Genomic DNA, 15,945 nt, shown 5'->3' on the forward strand with positions numbered 1-15,945 from the left:
TCATCGTGGATTATTAAATTTTTATCTAACGGCTACAAACAGGGAGGTCCTTTAAATTTATAATAATTGTAATCGTTGGATAAAAAATCAACGATCTACGATAATAAATCAGGATGATCCTCTCCATTAGCTCAGGATAGTAACCAAATACCAGGATAAAGGCCAGGCGGTGGCCGAAAAGAAAAACAGAATTTCCATTAAGATATTCTTCCTCTCCATGCGATTGGCCTCATAGCTGGGCGCCTGGACATATATATCCATTCAAGTTGCATATCACCAGAAAGCTAACTTTAATCTACTTTCTTTTTCTTTTGGGGATCATAAGGTTCAAACCATTAACTTATTAGTCTTAATGCATGCACTGCACTTCATGTTAGATGTTACATTTAATTATAAAGATAGATACTCTTCACTCTGCAATTAAAATGCATGCTTCTACATAACGTCCATGCATATGATTCCAATGTATTAAGTACGTACATGCGTATTTCACTTTAATGCACGAGGACAAACTGTAACATTATCGGTTTGATTTAACATCCATGCATATGCTTCCAATGTGTTAAGTACGTACATAAGTGTTTCACTTTAAACGCGTTGACGAATTCAGGATTCTACTATTGAGTGATCCCAATATAAAGCTCTTATGAAAATAATATTGAAAATTTAAACAGTAAACTATCAACATTTCATCATAATTTTGTACAAACAACATTATAAGCTACAAAGATAAACTATTTACTGAAAATTTGATATTACCCCTTGAAACTATATTTTCCTCTACTAAAACCTATCTCCTTTTATTTTCTTGAATAAAGCCCATTGACTAACCTTCAATTAAACAAATTCTTTAATTAAGTTTGACTTTTCAAATTGTGTATTTTTCGAATGCCTAAACTACCCCTATTAATACTTAGATGGGGTTTTTGAATCAGTTACTTGTTATATCCATTTAATTAATTTTATATATTTTACAAAATAATTAATATTCCATTCCCTAATACACAAAACAAAAGCTATATGTTCCGCACAATTCTTACCTACAAAATAGTCTAATTTACCTATTACATCAAACCAAAATTTAAAGGGTCTAGTTTACTTTCAAAATGGTCTAATTTACCTACATGATTTATGTGCATTAGATTAAAAGTTTATTTAATTGCTACAAGCACAAACCCACAACATTCGAACATTATCTAATATCACTAATTTTTTATTTTTTTTTTTGGAATAGGTAAATTAATTTAAATGTAGGTAAATTAGTATAATATTAATAAGTAGGTAAATTAATTTAAATGTAGGTAAATTGGTATAATATTTTATAAGTAGGTAAATTAATTTAAATGTTGGTAAATTAGTATAATATTTATATGTAAGTAATTACATGATTCAAAATGCAGGTTTATTAGTATAATATTTTATAAGTAGGTAAATTAATTTGTATGTAAGTAATTACATAATTCAAACAATATTATTTTTTCGGTACAAGATTGTCTTTCTCTTTTAAATTTGGTAAATTAATTTATATATGTTGCTAATATTTATGATACAAGAAAGGTAAAATATCCATATGGATTTAATTGCTCATCATAATTAGGATGAGTAATAGCATTTATTGACCAAATTAGGATTCTATGGCATAAGTTGTAATTGTATTGTAATAGTTGGTCATATATTTGTCTACATGGTAGGCTATTTGAAATTTGGGTTTTATTTGAATGTTTAAATTTAGATGAGTTTTTATTTGGAAAATAGGAGTTTCAAGGGTCTATATCTAAAGAACCCAACTATTTATGACGAGGTTTCATACACTGAAAACAGGTTATGATAGTTTCGTTGTTAATACAAGAAAAAACAATGCAGAACCTACAACCTTCGGTCCGCTACTAAACTATTCTCCACCATATGCACAAACTTGGATGGTCCTCGGAAATCTCACACAGCCACTTATTCAAACTTTCGGATGGCATTAAATCCCTTAATACATCCGCCACTGCATGCACAGTCCTTTTTTGAACACTTTTATGCATGAATAGTTTAGATTCGTAGTTTGGTGTTACAACTGGTACGTGTTATATGTTGCTAATTGTTTAAAAGCATGCAGAGGAACCCTACATAATGATAATTTATCTGAAAAAAAGAATAGTTATCCTGGTCAAAGCAAACAAAAGCATCCTTTGCACAAGGAGAGTTAAGGCCGTGTAATCATGGATGATTATGTGGGATGTAGAACAAATAAAAACGAGTGGAAGAATGGATGATTTTGTCGAAGGCACGTACAGGTTACTTTTGACGATGACCAACTTTTTTAGTGGTGGAGGAAACTAACGAATGGAACTACAACTTACATACAAGGAAAAGAAAAAGACTGTAGAATAATGAGAGAAAGATGCCAGTTACAAGAAATTAAATGATGTCAATTATTAGAAACCACAAAATGATGGGTTTAAGCGTAAGGTGAGGAACTTTTTTGGCAACCAATGCATAATTTTAATAACTTTTTTTTTTTTGAATAAATGATTGTCACATGTTTAAAAAGTATATCACTCATTCAACAAATACTTACCGAATGATGTTTTTTTTTATTACGGGAGAGTTTATATCGAGTGTGAAAGAGATGAGGTGAGGTAGGGTCGTCAATGGTCTCTTTACTTTACATTCTCTTGCAGATCAGGGACTCCTTTCGGCTGGAACATGGAATGTACATGTAATGGAGACATTAACCTTATTATATATATATAGATAAAAAGGTTATTTATGCATCCAAGAAAAGACAATCCAAATGGATCGCTTTACTAATAGCCAGTCTTTCCTTGATCTTTATAAAATGACCTATCATCGGTTACTTTATTTGGGAAGAGGATTTTTTCCGGATTCATTTTATGGGGATTCTAAGAATTTTCACATCCTAGTCGTTTATTGTATATTATGTGGTTAGTTTTCATCAGGTACTATTTGTGTTTAATTTCAAATAAAAAAAATCAAATGATTTTTTATCGTACTAGGCATGATAAATGACTAAAATGTGATAAGTCCTAGAATCCTCACAATTTGGATCCGGATAGGATCCAAATCCCTATATTTGTTCACTTCTTGATATGTCAACTGATAACTCTACTAAAGAACTCTTCAAATCTGTTTCATAAGAATTCAGAGACAATGCATAAGAATACAGACTTGCAACTCAAGTAATCAAGATCATTTACCTTGCATGCAACCAAAAATCCAAATTCTTATAAACAAATATTGAGAACTAAATAACTTAATTTGTTAGAAAAGTGATTAAGAGTGTATGTTAACCAAACAGTCCTGAATTGATTATTATTTTATAAAATTATTTCGGTTAATAGTCTAGTTATAAGAGTGGGGTCAAAAAGGGTAGGGTAGGGACATATCAAAGGAAGTGAAAGCTAGGACAACAATAACTTTTTGTACGCTAATATTATAGGATGCTAGGAGGACACAAGGTCCAAGGGACATCCTTAATCAGTGGTAACAACTACGATTTTATTACATTGCATGTCAATTTTTTAGTTTAATTATGGTTTAAAGTATCAGTATCCGGAAAATTATTGATATGCAAATTCGTGAAAATATCAATTGATATCAATTGTTTTTAATGGAAATGATAAAAATTCAAAATAAAACTTTAAATCATGTCAAACACTGATTTAGACGAAATCTAATAATTTCTCCGATATGCCTCCCTTTTCATATCTTTCATGATTTTTCTAATATTTCTTAGAGAAATATCAACCACATGGAAGAAATCCAAATACTAAAATTTAACTAACATGAATGTGGGAGGCTTGGCCCAAACTAAAGTACTTGTTGGGTTCCAATTCCATTGAAGGAAAACTAGAGCTTCAATTCCGACGAATTGTAACAGCTATCAAGTGAATTTTCATTCTGAAACATGTACATGTGTATAATTTGATAGCGATAAATTACAAACCCGTTGCAGTTCATCTAAAGGTGAAAAAATGGTATCGGCTGGGGGCATTTTATCCACTTGAAAATTTGAAATCTGTGAATATGATGCCTGCAACTCGCTCCGTCACTTGGTCTCTGCTAGGAAGATAAGAAAGGGCTCAAGATCTTCTGTCTAACTTCCTTTCACTAGATCGTTTCTCCTCCACCTCTCGCCGTCTCTGCTGCCTGCCAAATTGGAGCAACGTGGTCATCTTGTGAGAAGTCAGGAAAGGATTGCCAGCATGAGAACACAAGTTCAAGTTCACAATCAACTGATTTATAAATGAGGGAAGAAAATACTGTCATGACATGGTCTGTCTGCTTCGGTTGACAGTAGACACCAAGAACAGTAAAGGAATTCAGCAAAATAAGACAGAAAGATGTTAACAATACTAACGCAAAAGCCATGTATCCAGCACCAGCACTAGCAGAAGATAGGAGTGATGCATGAGTCCCCACAGTAGACATAGAATCCTGCAATCCCGAGGGAAGAGGATTTTTTCGATCACCATCTACCTGAATGAAGAACATAATTCGAAACAGTTGGTCAATTGATATCTCTTCCAATTTGTAGGCAAATAACATGCACATCCCTAGATTGAAACCTTATCCCATTTTGACTTCTTATTCTGTCTACCCTCCCGAGGGATGGCATCAGCTGCAGGAGGTAAGGAGTTCAACCCAGTAGCAGCCATGGTTGAAACACCTGCAGAATGACTGTATAAGAGAACTTACAAGAATAAAACAAAAGAGAAAGCTCTTGAAAGGCTCGGATCACCCATTAAATTAACTACTAAGGAAATCGGCAAAGGCCTTGGGTCAGGTAATAAAGTTGTTTGGAATTAGCATATGCCTAATCACTCTTTACTACCAACAACAACAACAACAACAAAGCCTTATCCCACTAAGTTTAAAATTAAATTTGTTCAAACCTGTAAAAGGTACGTTAATTTTAGGTGCAGCACCAACTATTCCAGGCTGTGTTCCTCCCGAAACATATTCAACCTTTTGACTCTTCTTCCTTTCTTGCTCTTTCCTTTCCATTTCGCGCCTCATATCAGCCTCTGCTTACCAAAACATACAAAACATAAGCAGAACGCATTCCAGATTTCACACATCTCCGATTGGTTGAAGGAAAGCACAATAAGACTAACAGAGTTGCAAAACTTAATTCAGTATGGAAAAACAAGATATTATCCTCTTCATTATAGTCTATGATTTTGGTAATTATAATGGCAGAAGATTATCCGTTTATTTATAGAATACAGAAGTTTTTAACTATAATTTGTTGAATACCACTCTCCACATACAAAACAGTCTATCAGAGTAAATTTCAAAAAATAAATAAATAAATTTATCAGTAACCATAATAACTAAGTTGACAGAGGGTGTACATGAAAAGCTAGTATTATGTAATAAGTTCTAAGTTAAACAGAGCACTGAACCATGACAGGAAACACACAGAAAGAGAGAGAGCTGAAAGAATTGTGAGTAACCTATTTCATCACAGTAGTCACTTTTGTCATATCCATGAGGGTCAAATACTTCTTTACTGAAGCAAGACCCTATCTGATCAATATCTTGATACCTCACTGCATGCACTAGAAAGTTTGGATTCCGATAGTCCTTCTTATTACGCACTTCTGCATTGAAGCTTTTCCCGGCTCTCTTGTATTCAAGAAACTTATTTATCTTCCTCTGCAGTAAGAAGAAACTCAAAAGTTCAATATATACACAACATGAAATGACTTATCAAGGGAAGAAAAGCCACATAGGCATCTATAAGAACCTATGATCCATATTCTGTAAGGCGTAGTTATTATGTTTCTACAAATCCTTGAGGGACTCGTAATGATTCATCACTCACACATTCTGACAAATTTCATCAAGAATTTTGATTGTGAGTGTTTCTTCTGAAAAAGTTATCTGTTAGCTATAATTAACAATGCTGAATCAAGAAATAGATGATTCGAAACTCTGTTCTAGAATATACTCATTTTACATCCCTACACGTTTCTCTTACCCAGCCTTTTCTTAGACCATCCAAAATCCCTTTCTATATATCAACCCATATGGGTTCCATGTCTCCAGATTCAAACAGAAAAGATGCATGTGCTAAAGTGTCAACAAAGAGAATCATCTGTCATGCTATAGGTTTCGAATAGTATTCATAGCAGCAGTTTGGCAACAGATCAAAAAGCTTGACAGATTTCAAATAGAGGTTCACAATAAAAGGTTACATGTCAAATGTTTGTTTCTATTTAGCTTCAATTGGGGGTGGGGGGAACGCCTCATCTTTACAAAGTGAAACAACGAATATCAGATGCATGCCATGGGCAAAGCCTCAAAAGAGTTCCGATATTCAAATACAAAGGTCTCATAACAGTTTAACACTAAGCTAAACAGATATGACTTAAGAAATATAAGATCAGGCTTTATCAATTGATACTGAAAACATCAATGACAAGAATCTATTTCCAAGCTGAACAGTTCTATGCTTTATATAACCCGTATAGGAACCTAAATTTTGAAAATCAGAATCTAAAAGGAACTTACTTGCAGCTCCTCCGAACACTTCGCTTTTAATGGTGGCGGGAGAAACTTATCTAATGGATCAATATCCTTTTGCTCTTCTGCAACAGCTTCTGCGGCATCTCTACCCTCTGATTCAAGTACAGTTTCGTTCATTGTGTCAGAGTTTGACGGTTCAGATAATTGAGGAGTGCGAACTGTTCCTGGAGGTGTCTTATCATGGAAATCACCAGGAACACGACGACTTCCTTCTATTTCACCCTCCTGCAATCAAGCATCACCCAACAAACATACTAATAAGGTCAGCTAGATAACAAAGTTTCCTCACCCCGTAATTAATTTATGAACCTAAACGGAACATCGTTCAAATATCCAATATCAAAGATTAAATTCTACATTTGGCAAGGAAATATCAAGCATGACAATAATCAAACTCAAAGTATCACCCTTTGCAATCAAAATCATGAACAGTGTACTCTCAATCGAACTGGAACAAGAATCCGACTCTAACACCAAAAAATCAATCAAATTAAGAACACCCAAATCATTTTTCATTCAGTTTCTTCAAGTTTCACAGAAAGCAAAAACTTCCACCAAAAAAAGAAAGATAATACCTCAGTCTCAGGAGACATAGCAACTTCATCACGCCCATAGTCCACAATCGTAAACGCCCCTCTTCTTCTTCTCCTATTCAAACCATCCGAAGGCGCCTCATTATCCCCGGCATTCGGCGGTGCGCCATCGTCGTTCCCAGACTCACCAGCCACTTTTCCATCCACATCCGCCATTGCAGCATCTCCCGAGCCTCTTCTCAGCTCACCGTAATCGTCGTATTCTCTCCGTTCTTGTCGCTCTTCATCCCCTTCAAGTTCTTCTTCTATGTCGTTTTGTTGCTCAACGTCCTCCATATCTTCGTCCTCTTCCTCGTCGTTGTAGTTGGACAGCAGGAGAGCTATGGCGTCGGATTGCTTCTTCCTCGATGCCATGGGGTTTGGTGGTGGAGAGAAATTGGGGATTTAGGGTTTCTGAATTCGCGCTAATTGATTAACTAACTATTTGAAATTGGTTTAGCAATTGATTTGGGGGTTTTGATTCTTGAGGAATTATTGAAGTGCGAGGACGATCGATCGGAGGTGGCTGCGGATCGGAGGAAGGAAACGAAAACCCAAATTGCAATGGAGAATATCGGGTCGAGACCTGAGAGATTGGAAAGGGCGGGTTGGATTTTTGTTGATTGAATTTTACTTGGGCCTAAAGGATACTATTGGGCCTTTTCTCATTATCAAGGCCGACGAGAAGTAGGGCTGGGAAAAATTGTTTAATGACACTCCATCTCTACTCTGATGTAAATTCAAATCTCAACGAAGGAAGTCGTGGATTGAGAAAGAGAGAAGATACGACATGTCCATCGTAGCACGATATTGTCTATTTTGGGCCCCGACCATGCCCTCACGGTTTTGTTTTTGGGAAGTCACATGAGAACTTCCCAGTGGGTCACCTATCCTGGGATTGCTCTCGCGTGAACTCGCTTAACTTTGGAGTTCTGATGGAACTTGAAGCCAGTGAGCTCCCAAAAAGCCTCGTGCTAGGTAGAAATGAGAATATACATATAAGGCTTACAGGATCCTCATCCCTGAACGGTGTGGGATGTTACACGACACACCTTGATCCTGATATCTATGTGGACACCTAGGCATGATGACTGACACTCAAAGGGTGACAAAGCCAAGTACTTTTGTATAATGTACGAATAAATTAAAGTTTGAAAATAAATCTAACCAAGAGTGTGCAGTATGGGATGAACTCTTATTACAATGCGTGGAGTGTCAGTGAATAAATAAAGTATAGCGAAAGTAAGGAATATATCCATCAAGTCAAGAATTTTAATAATTCTAGTAAATCATATTTTAATACTCATGGACGTCAAGAAAACTAGTGGTTGTGCAAATTAGTTAAGTCAAACTTATGTATAAATGATACTAAAATTGGAGTGATAAATATAATTTTTTATCTGTAAATGTCGTCCATAATATTTAAACTCAGGACCATCTCTTATTAAAGAATAAACCAAATACCACAAGACAATGTGGTCATTAGTAGAAAACAGGTTTCGGCTCACAAATTGTGTATGATTTGAGTGGAGCAAGCATGAGGAGGAGAAGGGTTCACATCCAAAGGTAAGAATAGGACTCAAACTTCACAAGCACCCTTCAAATTTGTCTCATAAAAAATAATCCATGCGAGATTGTGATGTCTAAATGCAGTAGACTTGGTCTAGGTTGCATGTCAGAATGTTGTGGCCTTATCGTTGAGGCAACGATGATGTGATGTGCGACAACGAAATTAACGGCTTTCAAGCTTTTCGCTCCTTGGACTCTACCAAGTATATAGGAAGTGTTTTGTCGACCGAGGGTCATCAACCTGAATGCCGCTTGATCAATTAAAATTTAAAAGAAATAGACATATAAAGGATATGATGAGTCTAAGCAAAGAGATCAACTTGTATTAAAATATCATGTTACAGTAGCGTTTTCTATTAATGATGCAATGATACTTAAAGAAAATCTAAAACATGTCATTATGTTCTTAACACGAAACGTCGATATAACAATATACTTATGTCATATAAATCCTCATTGACTAGACATCAAAGGGGCACGGAATTCTTGATGAGCTTTCTATTTCTCTCCATCGTTGTCTTGCTTTTGAAAATACTGTTTCTCTTTTGCTTTTGTGTCTTTGGTTCTAACTTCTACAGATAGCTATGGCAACGCGTTGCATGCACCCACAAAGATTTTCCAGTCTTCCAAGTTGCAACCGACTTTAGGGATGACAGTCAGACATGCTGGAGTTTTAAATCATTAGTGATAAGTACTGGACCAGCAGCTCAGCTTTTTCCTTTGTACTTTTTACTTTTTACCAACATGGCTGTGACTGAGAGAGATCCACTCCGGTAATGGAGTTTTAAGGACATGACTTCAAACTAATAAAGCTGGACGATGACGTCTTGTTATCCTATGCATTATTTCTGGCTCAGAAAACGCGTTCCACTTTTGTTTTAACGATAACATGCAATATTAATAAAAAAAATTAATGAAAAGAGTTTAAAAATTTGAGTTTTAACAATAATGAAAATATAAAGGGTAAAGTAAATAGTATCATAATTGATTTTTTAGTATAAAAATATGATTTTTCATTAAAGTAAACAGTATCAGGAACTTTTCGTTAAAGTTCCCATATTAATAAGCTACTAATGCACTCATATTAGAATTTCAACTAATTATGTTACCGACAATCCCCGCTGTTAACTGTTGATAAGTTACTAGATTAACTTTCATCAACACATGATAGGTTGTTAGCTATTGATGAGTTACAAGACTCACTTCCGAGAACGCATATAATTACTCACAGTTTCCCCCACCCCCTCCTCTCTCTCGTGCAGAACGTGTTGGTAGTGGTTTATAACATACTAGACTAACTTTCATCGACTCATGATAGGTTGTTAGCTGTTGATGAGTCACGAGACTTACTTTCATCAACGCATGATAATATCTCACGCATGGAGAATTTCAACTAGGGTTTCCATATGGGAATGGGATAAGGAACACACACAGTTGATTCTGCAGACAAAAATAGCCAAAAACAGTGACGACAAGAACAACATCGTCATGTCAAAATCATTGAATAATACCAAACATGTACAAATTAAACATACAGCCAATTGGCATTGGCCAAACATCCCCCGCCCAGTAGAAAATTCTCCCACAATACCAAACACGTAATTGTCATTTTTCATGCATAGGAAGAGGTATCTGATCTCTCCATCCAACTATAAAGTATATCTAATTAATCTCCCTTAATTTCTCTTTATTTCTTTTGAAAAATTAAAATAATAAATCACCAAAAAGATGAACGAATAAAGCAGGGTCACAGTAGAAACAAAAAGAAAGGGGAAAAAGAAAATATGAAGAAGCTTAAAATATTAAAGATAAAGGTAGTGATGATGAGAATCCTTTCACAAGAGACAAGCAATAAGTGGGATTCTCTGCTCACCTAAACTTCAACATCCCTTCCCACCATCATCCCATTTTCCGAAGTAATTTTTATTTTAATTTTTTTCCTAAGATTTTTGCGTTTAGATCACTAATCTGTAAAAGAAATACTATACATTTCTTAAATTTAAGACAACAAAACGTGGTCTCGTTGGAGAGATTTTTCAGCATGCTGAAAACACGGTCCGCTATACTAAGGATAATAATATTGGTGTACCAAGTTTATTTCTCGTCCCCCTTATTCACCTTTTGATTTTGGAGCACACAAAAATTGTACCTTGTTTTCGTCATTTATAAGAGGAAAGTATTTCTGACGCTCATTTTGCTGCTGCACATTATATTTATGTGCAGGCTTGATTGTATAAATCAACGAATTCAAATAAATAGTGATCTGCAGAATGAAAAATAAAATGTGCGGAAGTCATTTTTTCTTATAAACGTTTGTAGAAAAAGTACAATTGGAATAATGCAAAGTGACAAAGAAAATGATATCCGCACACTTGTTTTCTTTTTTCACACCTTTGTTTGTTTTCGTCTATTAAATTCTTCAATCGACTACAAAGACTAAAAATAAACAAGAAAACATTTCAATTTCATTTCTAATTTTCCAATTGCACGCAATTTCATGGGGTGCAAAACGAAAAATTTTCGTTGTGACGGAAAAACAAGTAGTACATCATGTGTTTTAATACAAGTGGTGGGAAATTTTATTTTTTAAGTTATTAACTTTTTAGCATACATACCATCCATTTGTATAGTGACATATAATATAACTTGTGTACTGATCACACTAAAAAATCTCCCGTGTGAAATGAAGTGACGTCAGCCCAAGCCCTCAGTAGTAGTGGTACTGGGATGTATGTCTTTGAGCAAACCCAGAACTTGTTGCATGCTGGGCCTTTTCCCAGGCAACTCCGCCGTACACAAGTACCCAACTCGCAGGCTCTCCACCATCTCCCTCTCCAACTCCCCACTCTCTCTCAACTTCTCGGCCAGTGCGTCCACCACACGCCCCTCCCTCACCATCCTCCTCACCCACACCACCGTCTCCGCCGTCCCTGTCCTCCCCGTCAACAGCTCCATCAACACCACCCCAAAACAATACACATCCGTCTCCGCCCCGCTGTCACCACCTCCGCCGCCAATTTCCCGCCTACTCCCAATACTTTTCAACCCGAAATCGGCTATTCTCGGCTCAAAATCCCCGCCCAACAATATGTTCGAAGTTACAAGGTGGCCGTGGACAACGGGCCTCGACCCTGCCTGGTGGAGATATGCCAACCCACGCGCTATTCCAACCGCAATGCGGTGGCGCGTGAGCCATCCTTTCTTTTCGGGCGAGTGGGCTCCATAACCAAAGCTTTGCTCCCACATGTCACCAGTCCAGTCCTCCACGTTGGGCTCCCCGGTGGGCAGCTCGTGCAACCATCTGTGCAAGTCCCCGTTCGCCATGAACTCGTACAATATCAACTTCTCTCTCCCTGTCGAGAAAATAAATACGCTTCGATGACATGTTTAGTTAATTTTGAATATGATTTAGTGAAATGTGTACTTACTTATGATCTAATAACCGAATTAGGAAAATGAGGAAGAAAAAGAATGAGATGAACTAGCCCCTAAACCATCTAAACTAGCTCTCAAATATTAAGTTACAATAGGGCGGATGTACATCCGAAGTCTGTAAAATATACATACGAAGGTCTTCCGAGAACCTTTCGAATGTTACCTTCAAATATTTAGTGTTTGATGTACGGCCTCAATGGATGAACTAAAATTTTGTATGCACGCATCTCGCTCTGCTTCTATATGTGTCTCGTATTTTATGGTTTTTCTATTAGATTTTGCGTGACGATGGTGCCAAACAGTGTCGTACGTACGGACTGTTGTCATTTATGACATTGCAATTAAAACCCGTGTGTTGCATTTATGTAGTTAGGTGATATTATCAACGACCGACCGGCCGGTGAGAGAGAGAGAGAGTGAAGTGCACCGTACCTGCAATGCAGTAACCGGAGAGAGGCAGCAGGTTGGGATGTTTCAATCTCGAAAGATTTTCAAAGACTTCCACCGCATCATCGTACTCAACGTCCCTGGCGTTCTCCAACACCTTGATTGCCACGTGGAGATCGCCGGGCAGCACGGCGGTGTAGACGGGCCCACACCTCCCCTCTGCAAGCTGGGAGTCCTTACCGAAGTGCGACGTGGCAGCAATCAAGTCCTTAAACGTCAAGTTCATCAGCGGCTTCTCGAACATCACGACCGGAGCCGACGTCGGCTCCTTGATGTCAGCGACCCACGACGTCCCCGACTCGGTCTCGAAAGAGAACGGCCCCGACTTCTCGATCTTGAACGGGACTAACTGAACCGGTTTGGAAATCGCCCATTTGTGCTTTTTGGCAAAGTGCTTTTTCCTGCATATGCAAGCTACGCAAGTGCTTATGGACAAGAGGATTACAAATGCGGATGCGCAGGATATGCTCAGAACAAGAATTTTATGGGATTTTTGCGATTTGGGGTTTTTGTGGGGGGAATTTTGGGTCATGGGTTTTTGTTTTTCGAGGGTGTTGTGAGGTGGGTTTGCATTGGAAGTGTGAAAGCTTTGGGCTTTGGTTTTGGAACTGCCGAAAGAAGTGAGGTTTTTTCCGGCGTGGATAAAAGCGCTTTTCCCAAACTTCAGGTAATTTCCCAGTGCAACCCGGCCGGTAAAATTATTGAGCGAAATGTTCAAGAATTTGAGGCCGGTAAGCGGAGGAAAATCCGAAGGGAAAGAACCGTTGATTTTGTTGTCCGAAACGTCTAAATACTCCAATCCTCTCAAAACAGAGATGGGTTTTAAATTCCCAGCAATTCTGCAGCTCGAGATGTCGAGGTGCTGCAAATTAGTGAGGTTGGAAAAAGCAGATGGTTGCAGAGTGCCCAAATCGTTGTGGGAAAGGTCGAGAAATGTAAGCTTTGGGAAGCCAGACAGCTGGGCCGAGTTGGTGAACCGGTTGGATGAGAGATTGAGCTCCTGGACCGAAGAGGTTGAACTGTCTCCTGACGCGGGTTCGAGTCCAAAGCTGCCTCCGAGCCGGTTCTTAGAGAGATTAACCCGGACCAGGTTCGGAAGAGTCCAAAACCATCCAGGGACGGAGCCCTTGAGATTGTTGGATGAGAGATCGAGGGATTGAAGATTTGACAAGTTTCTGAGGTACTTCCATGAGATTATTCCGGTTAGGTTTCTGGAGGGGAAGTTGATTTGAGTGATGGGTGGGTTGGAGCAGTTGGGTCGGTTTGAATTTTGGAGCCAGGAGAGGTTGAAACCGGAGACTGACTTGAAAGCCTTGGAGACCTGGGCTTGGTCTGTGCTGTTGCAGGTGGATTCTGCTTCAGCTGCTGCAATCAGCACCAGAAGAAGTGAAAATCTCAACAGGGTTCCCATGTTTCCTGCAACTGGGTTTTAATTTTCAAATTCCATGAGAGATGGAGAGAGTGAGAGAGAGATGGAGAGGCAGTGAGAGACTATAATGAATAAATGAAATGGTGTGGTGGAGGAAAATGGGGGGATAGTCAATGTTAAGAGGAGTGAGTGAAGTGGGGTGATTGACCAAAAACTAAAAAGTGAAGTAGGGTGAGGGTAGGTTTGGAAATGTCCATTTGGTAGGGAAATTTTTTCAATGTACTGGAAACATAATTTTACATTAAATATAGAAAAAATGAATTATAACTAATTATATTATTACATTTGATATTCGTACTGTGTGTCGGGCACACTGAAAGGATCTTAGATTACACTGGTTTCATTTGAATGGTTTAGTTCCAAAGTTACACAGGTTTACATGCGAATCAAAGCTTTTGCTTTTTTTTTATTTTTTCATGATTTAATGCTAATATTTCAGTCACTTCTTGTTTGGTTGGATTGGTTTTGCCTCAGGTGGTCAGCCCCCAGCAAAATATTAGGGTAGAAAGGTGGCGAGTATAATCTATTTTTAGTGCTTTGAGGAATTTTTGTAACTTTATAAAAGAATCTCTCTCGATAAGGAGTTATTTCTTTTAGACTATATTTGAGGTTATATATATTTATTTATGAGTAATTTGATTATGCTACAAAAAAATTTTGTGTTCAACTTTTCATAAGTTGACTTTTAGACGTCCTATCTTAAACTTTTTTTTATGAACCTTTCAATCTAAAAAAGTTAAAATTGTGACAAAGTTAGATTTCATCTCTTATGTACCGTTAATTGGATTAAATTCTCTTATCTCAATCTCATCCGTTGAAAAATACAAACCCTCTCTAAAATAATTTGATTTTCACGTACAACATAACAATTTACCTAGCACCAATTGGTAAATTAGTATCATACAATTTTGAAAAAAAATTATATGAAAATTTCATCCACCAATGCCCATGAATGTTAAATCACTTTGAAATTTCAATTCCTACGGAATTTAAAACAATCATTAATTAGCCAAATTGCAAGAAAAATATGTAAGAAAAAAAAAAGTATAAGTGTATTCGCAAGTGGAGTGAGGGTGATAAAAATTTGCTCACATGGGTTGTTACTTTTTTTGTGGGACACACTGTTTTTTGAGGGTATATGTAGCTTAATTTTATGTTACCCAATAAAGGAATTTGGTAACCCCAGTGATAGATCTAGACCCATTTTTCGACTCACTGAGAATGAAATTTCTCATTGAGGCTTGAAATGTATTAGCCCCTATTAAGAATGCTCTAAGCAAGGAAGGGGGAGGGAGGGAGGGGAGGGGACCCTTTGGTCAAAAGAAAAAGACTTGGCCACCCAGATTTCTCAGAAATTAAAATAAAGTACGAATACCTATACATAATTTGAGAGTATAACAAACGCTAAAGGGCTTCTATTGTGTCAAATATATTATTTAATATGTAATGACAAGAATACTTTCAGGTGTTCGTACTGTAATTAGACGCTTGTTATGAATCTATATGTTCACAAAAATATATCATACCTAATATTCCAAGAATGACCGAACCACTCTATATAACTTAGACCAAGATTAGTGTGGTTTAGTGTTGGTTTTGTATATATATATAGTTTCGGGTGGGGAACAGAGGATTGGTGGGAGCTTTCTAATTCCAGGTTTACAAGTTACAGTGAGAGGGACAGAGGGTCCATTGTTTCGTTGAGAAGGATACAATTTCAACAAATGTGGTAAAATCTCAAGCTGTGGAAGTTGGAACATAAATGTCACGCATCTCCCAATATTTGGCTTCTTGAAGGTTTTGGTTTAGATAGCTTCTTATCAAAGCTGGGCTATTCTGCTGATATATTGTGGTTTTGTCATGTTTTACTAAAACATGACAAGAATTACATGCAAATTTGTATTGTATAACCAAGCGAAGAGCTAGTGAAGGCTGTAATGGAATATCGTA

The 15,945-nt window shown here is 37.1% G+C and overlaps 2 protein-coding genes across 4 annotated transcripts; both read right to left on the reverse strand.

Annotated features, from left to right (window-relative positions):
- Positions 1–3,799: 3,799 nt before the first annotated feature.
- LOC103944080 (SAP30-binding protein) lies at positions 3,800–7,712 on the reverse strand. Of its 3 annotated transcripts, none has more exons than XM_048591414.1 (7): positions 7,119–7,712; positions 6,529–6,768; positions 5,469–5,670; positions 4,905–5,036; positions 4,578–4,678; positions 4,370–4,488; positions 3,800–4,154 (listed from the first exon to the last, which is right to left on the reverse strand). In XM_048591414.1, exons 1-7 carry the CDS (start codon positions 7,488–7,490, stop codon positions 4,106–4,108), a joined length of 1,215 nt encoding a protein of 404 aa, XP_048447371.1. In that variant the 5' UTR covers positions 7,491–7,712; the 3' UTR covers positions 3,800–4,105. The 3 variants fall into 3 exon arrangements, with proteins under 3 accessions (XP_048447371.1, XP_009352750.2, XP_009352751.2); XM_009354475.3 differs by having other exon boundaries at positions 3,800–4,158; XM_009354476.3 differs by having other exon boundaries at positions 4,113–4,244.
- A 3,415-nt stretch (positions 7,713–11,127) lies between these two features.
- LOC103944081 (calmodulin-binding receptor kinase CaMRLK-like) lies at positions 11,128–14,116 on the reverse strand. The gene is made up of 2 exons (XM_018646695.2): positions 12,552–14,116; positions 11,128–12,037 (listed from the first exon to the last, which is right to left on the reverse strand). The coding sequence occupies exons 1-2, from the start codon at positions 13,975–13,977 to the stop codon at positions 11,379–11,381; spliced, it is 2,085 nt and encodes a 694-aa protein (XP_018502211.2). The 5' UTR covers positions 13,978–14,116; the 3' UTR covers positions 11,128–11,378.
- Positions 14,117–15,945: the final 1,829 nt, after the last annotated feature.

This window comes from the organism of the source record quoted next, unplaced genomic scaffold (genome assembly GCF_019419815.1).
Source record: "Pyrus x bretschneideri cultivar Hongxiangsu unplaced genomic scaffold, Pyrus_bretschneideri_v1 Contig33, whole genome shotgun sequence".
Lineage (NCBI taxonomy): Eukaryota > Viridiplantae > Streptophyta > Magnoliopsida > Rosales > Rosaceae > Pyrus > Pyrus x bretschneideri.

Excerpts from the sequence above, each read along its gene's own strand:
- LOC103944080 (XM_009354475.3), bottom strand. The coding sequence starts at position 7,490 with ATGGCATCGAGGAAGAAGCAATCCGACGCCATAGCTCTCCTGCTGTCC. Across the intron at positions 6,769-7,118 it reads CTATGTCTCCTGAGACTGAG|GAGGGTGAAATAGAAGGAAG; the intron begins GTATTATCTTTC and ends GCTTGATTGCAG. Across the intron at positions 4,679-4,904 it reads AATTAACGTACCTTTTACAG|GTGTTTCAACCATGGCTGCT; the intron begins GTTTGAACAAAT and ends GTCATTCTGCAG.
- LOC103944081 (XM_018646695.2), bottom strand. The coding sequence starts at position 13,977 with ATGGGAACCCTGTTGAGATTTTCACTTCTTCTGGTGCTGATTGCAGCA. Across the intron at positions 12,038-12,551 it reads CTCCGGTTACTGCATTGCAG|GGAGAGAGAAGTTGATATTG; the intron begins GTACGGTGCACT and ends TTTTCTCGACAG.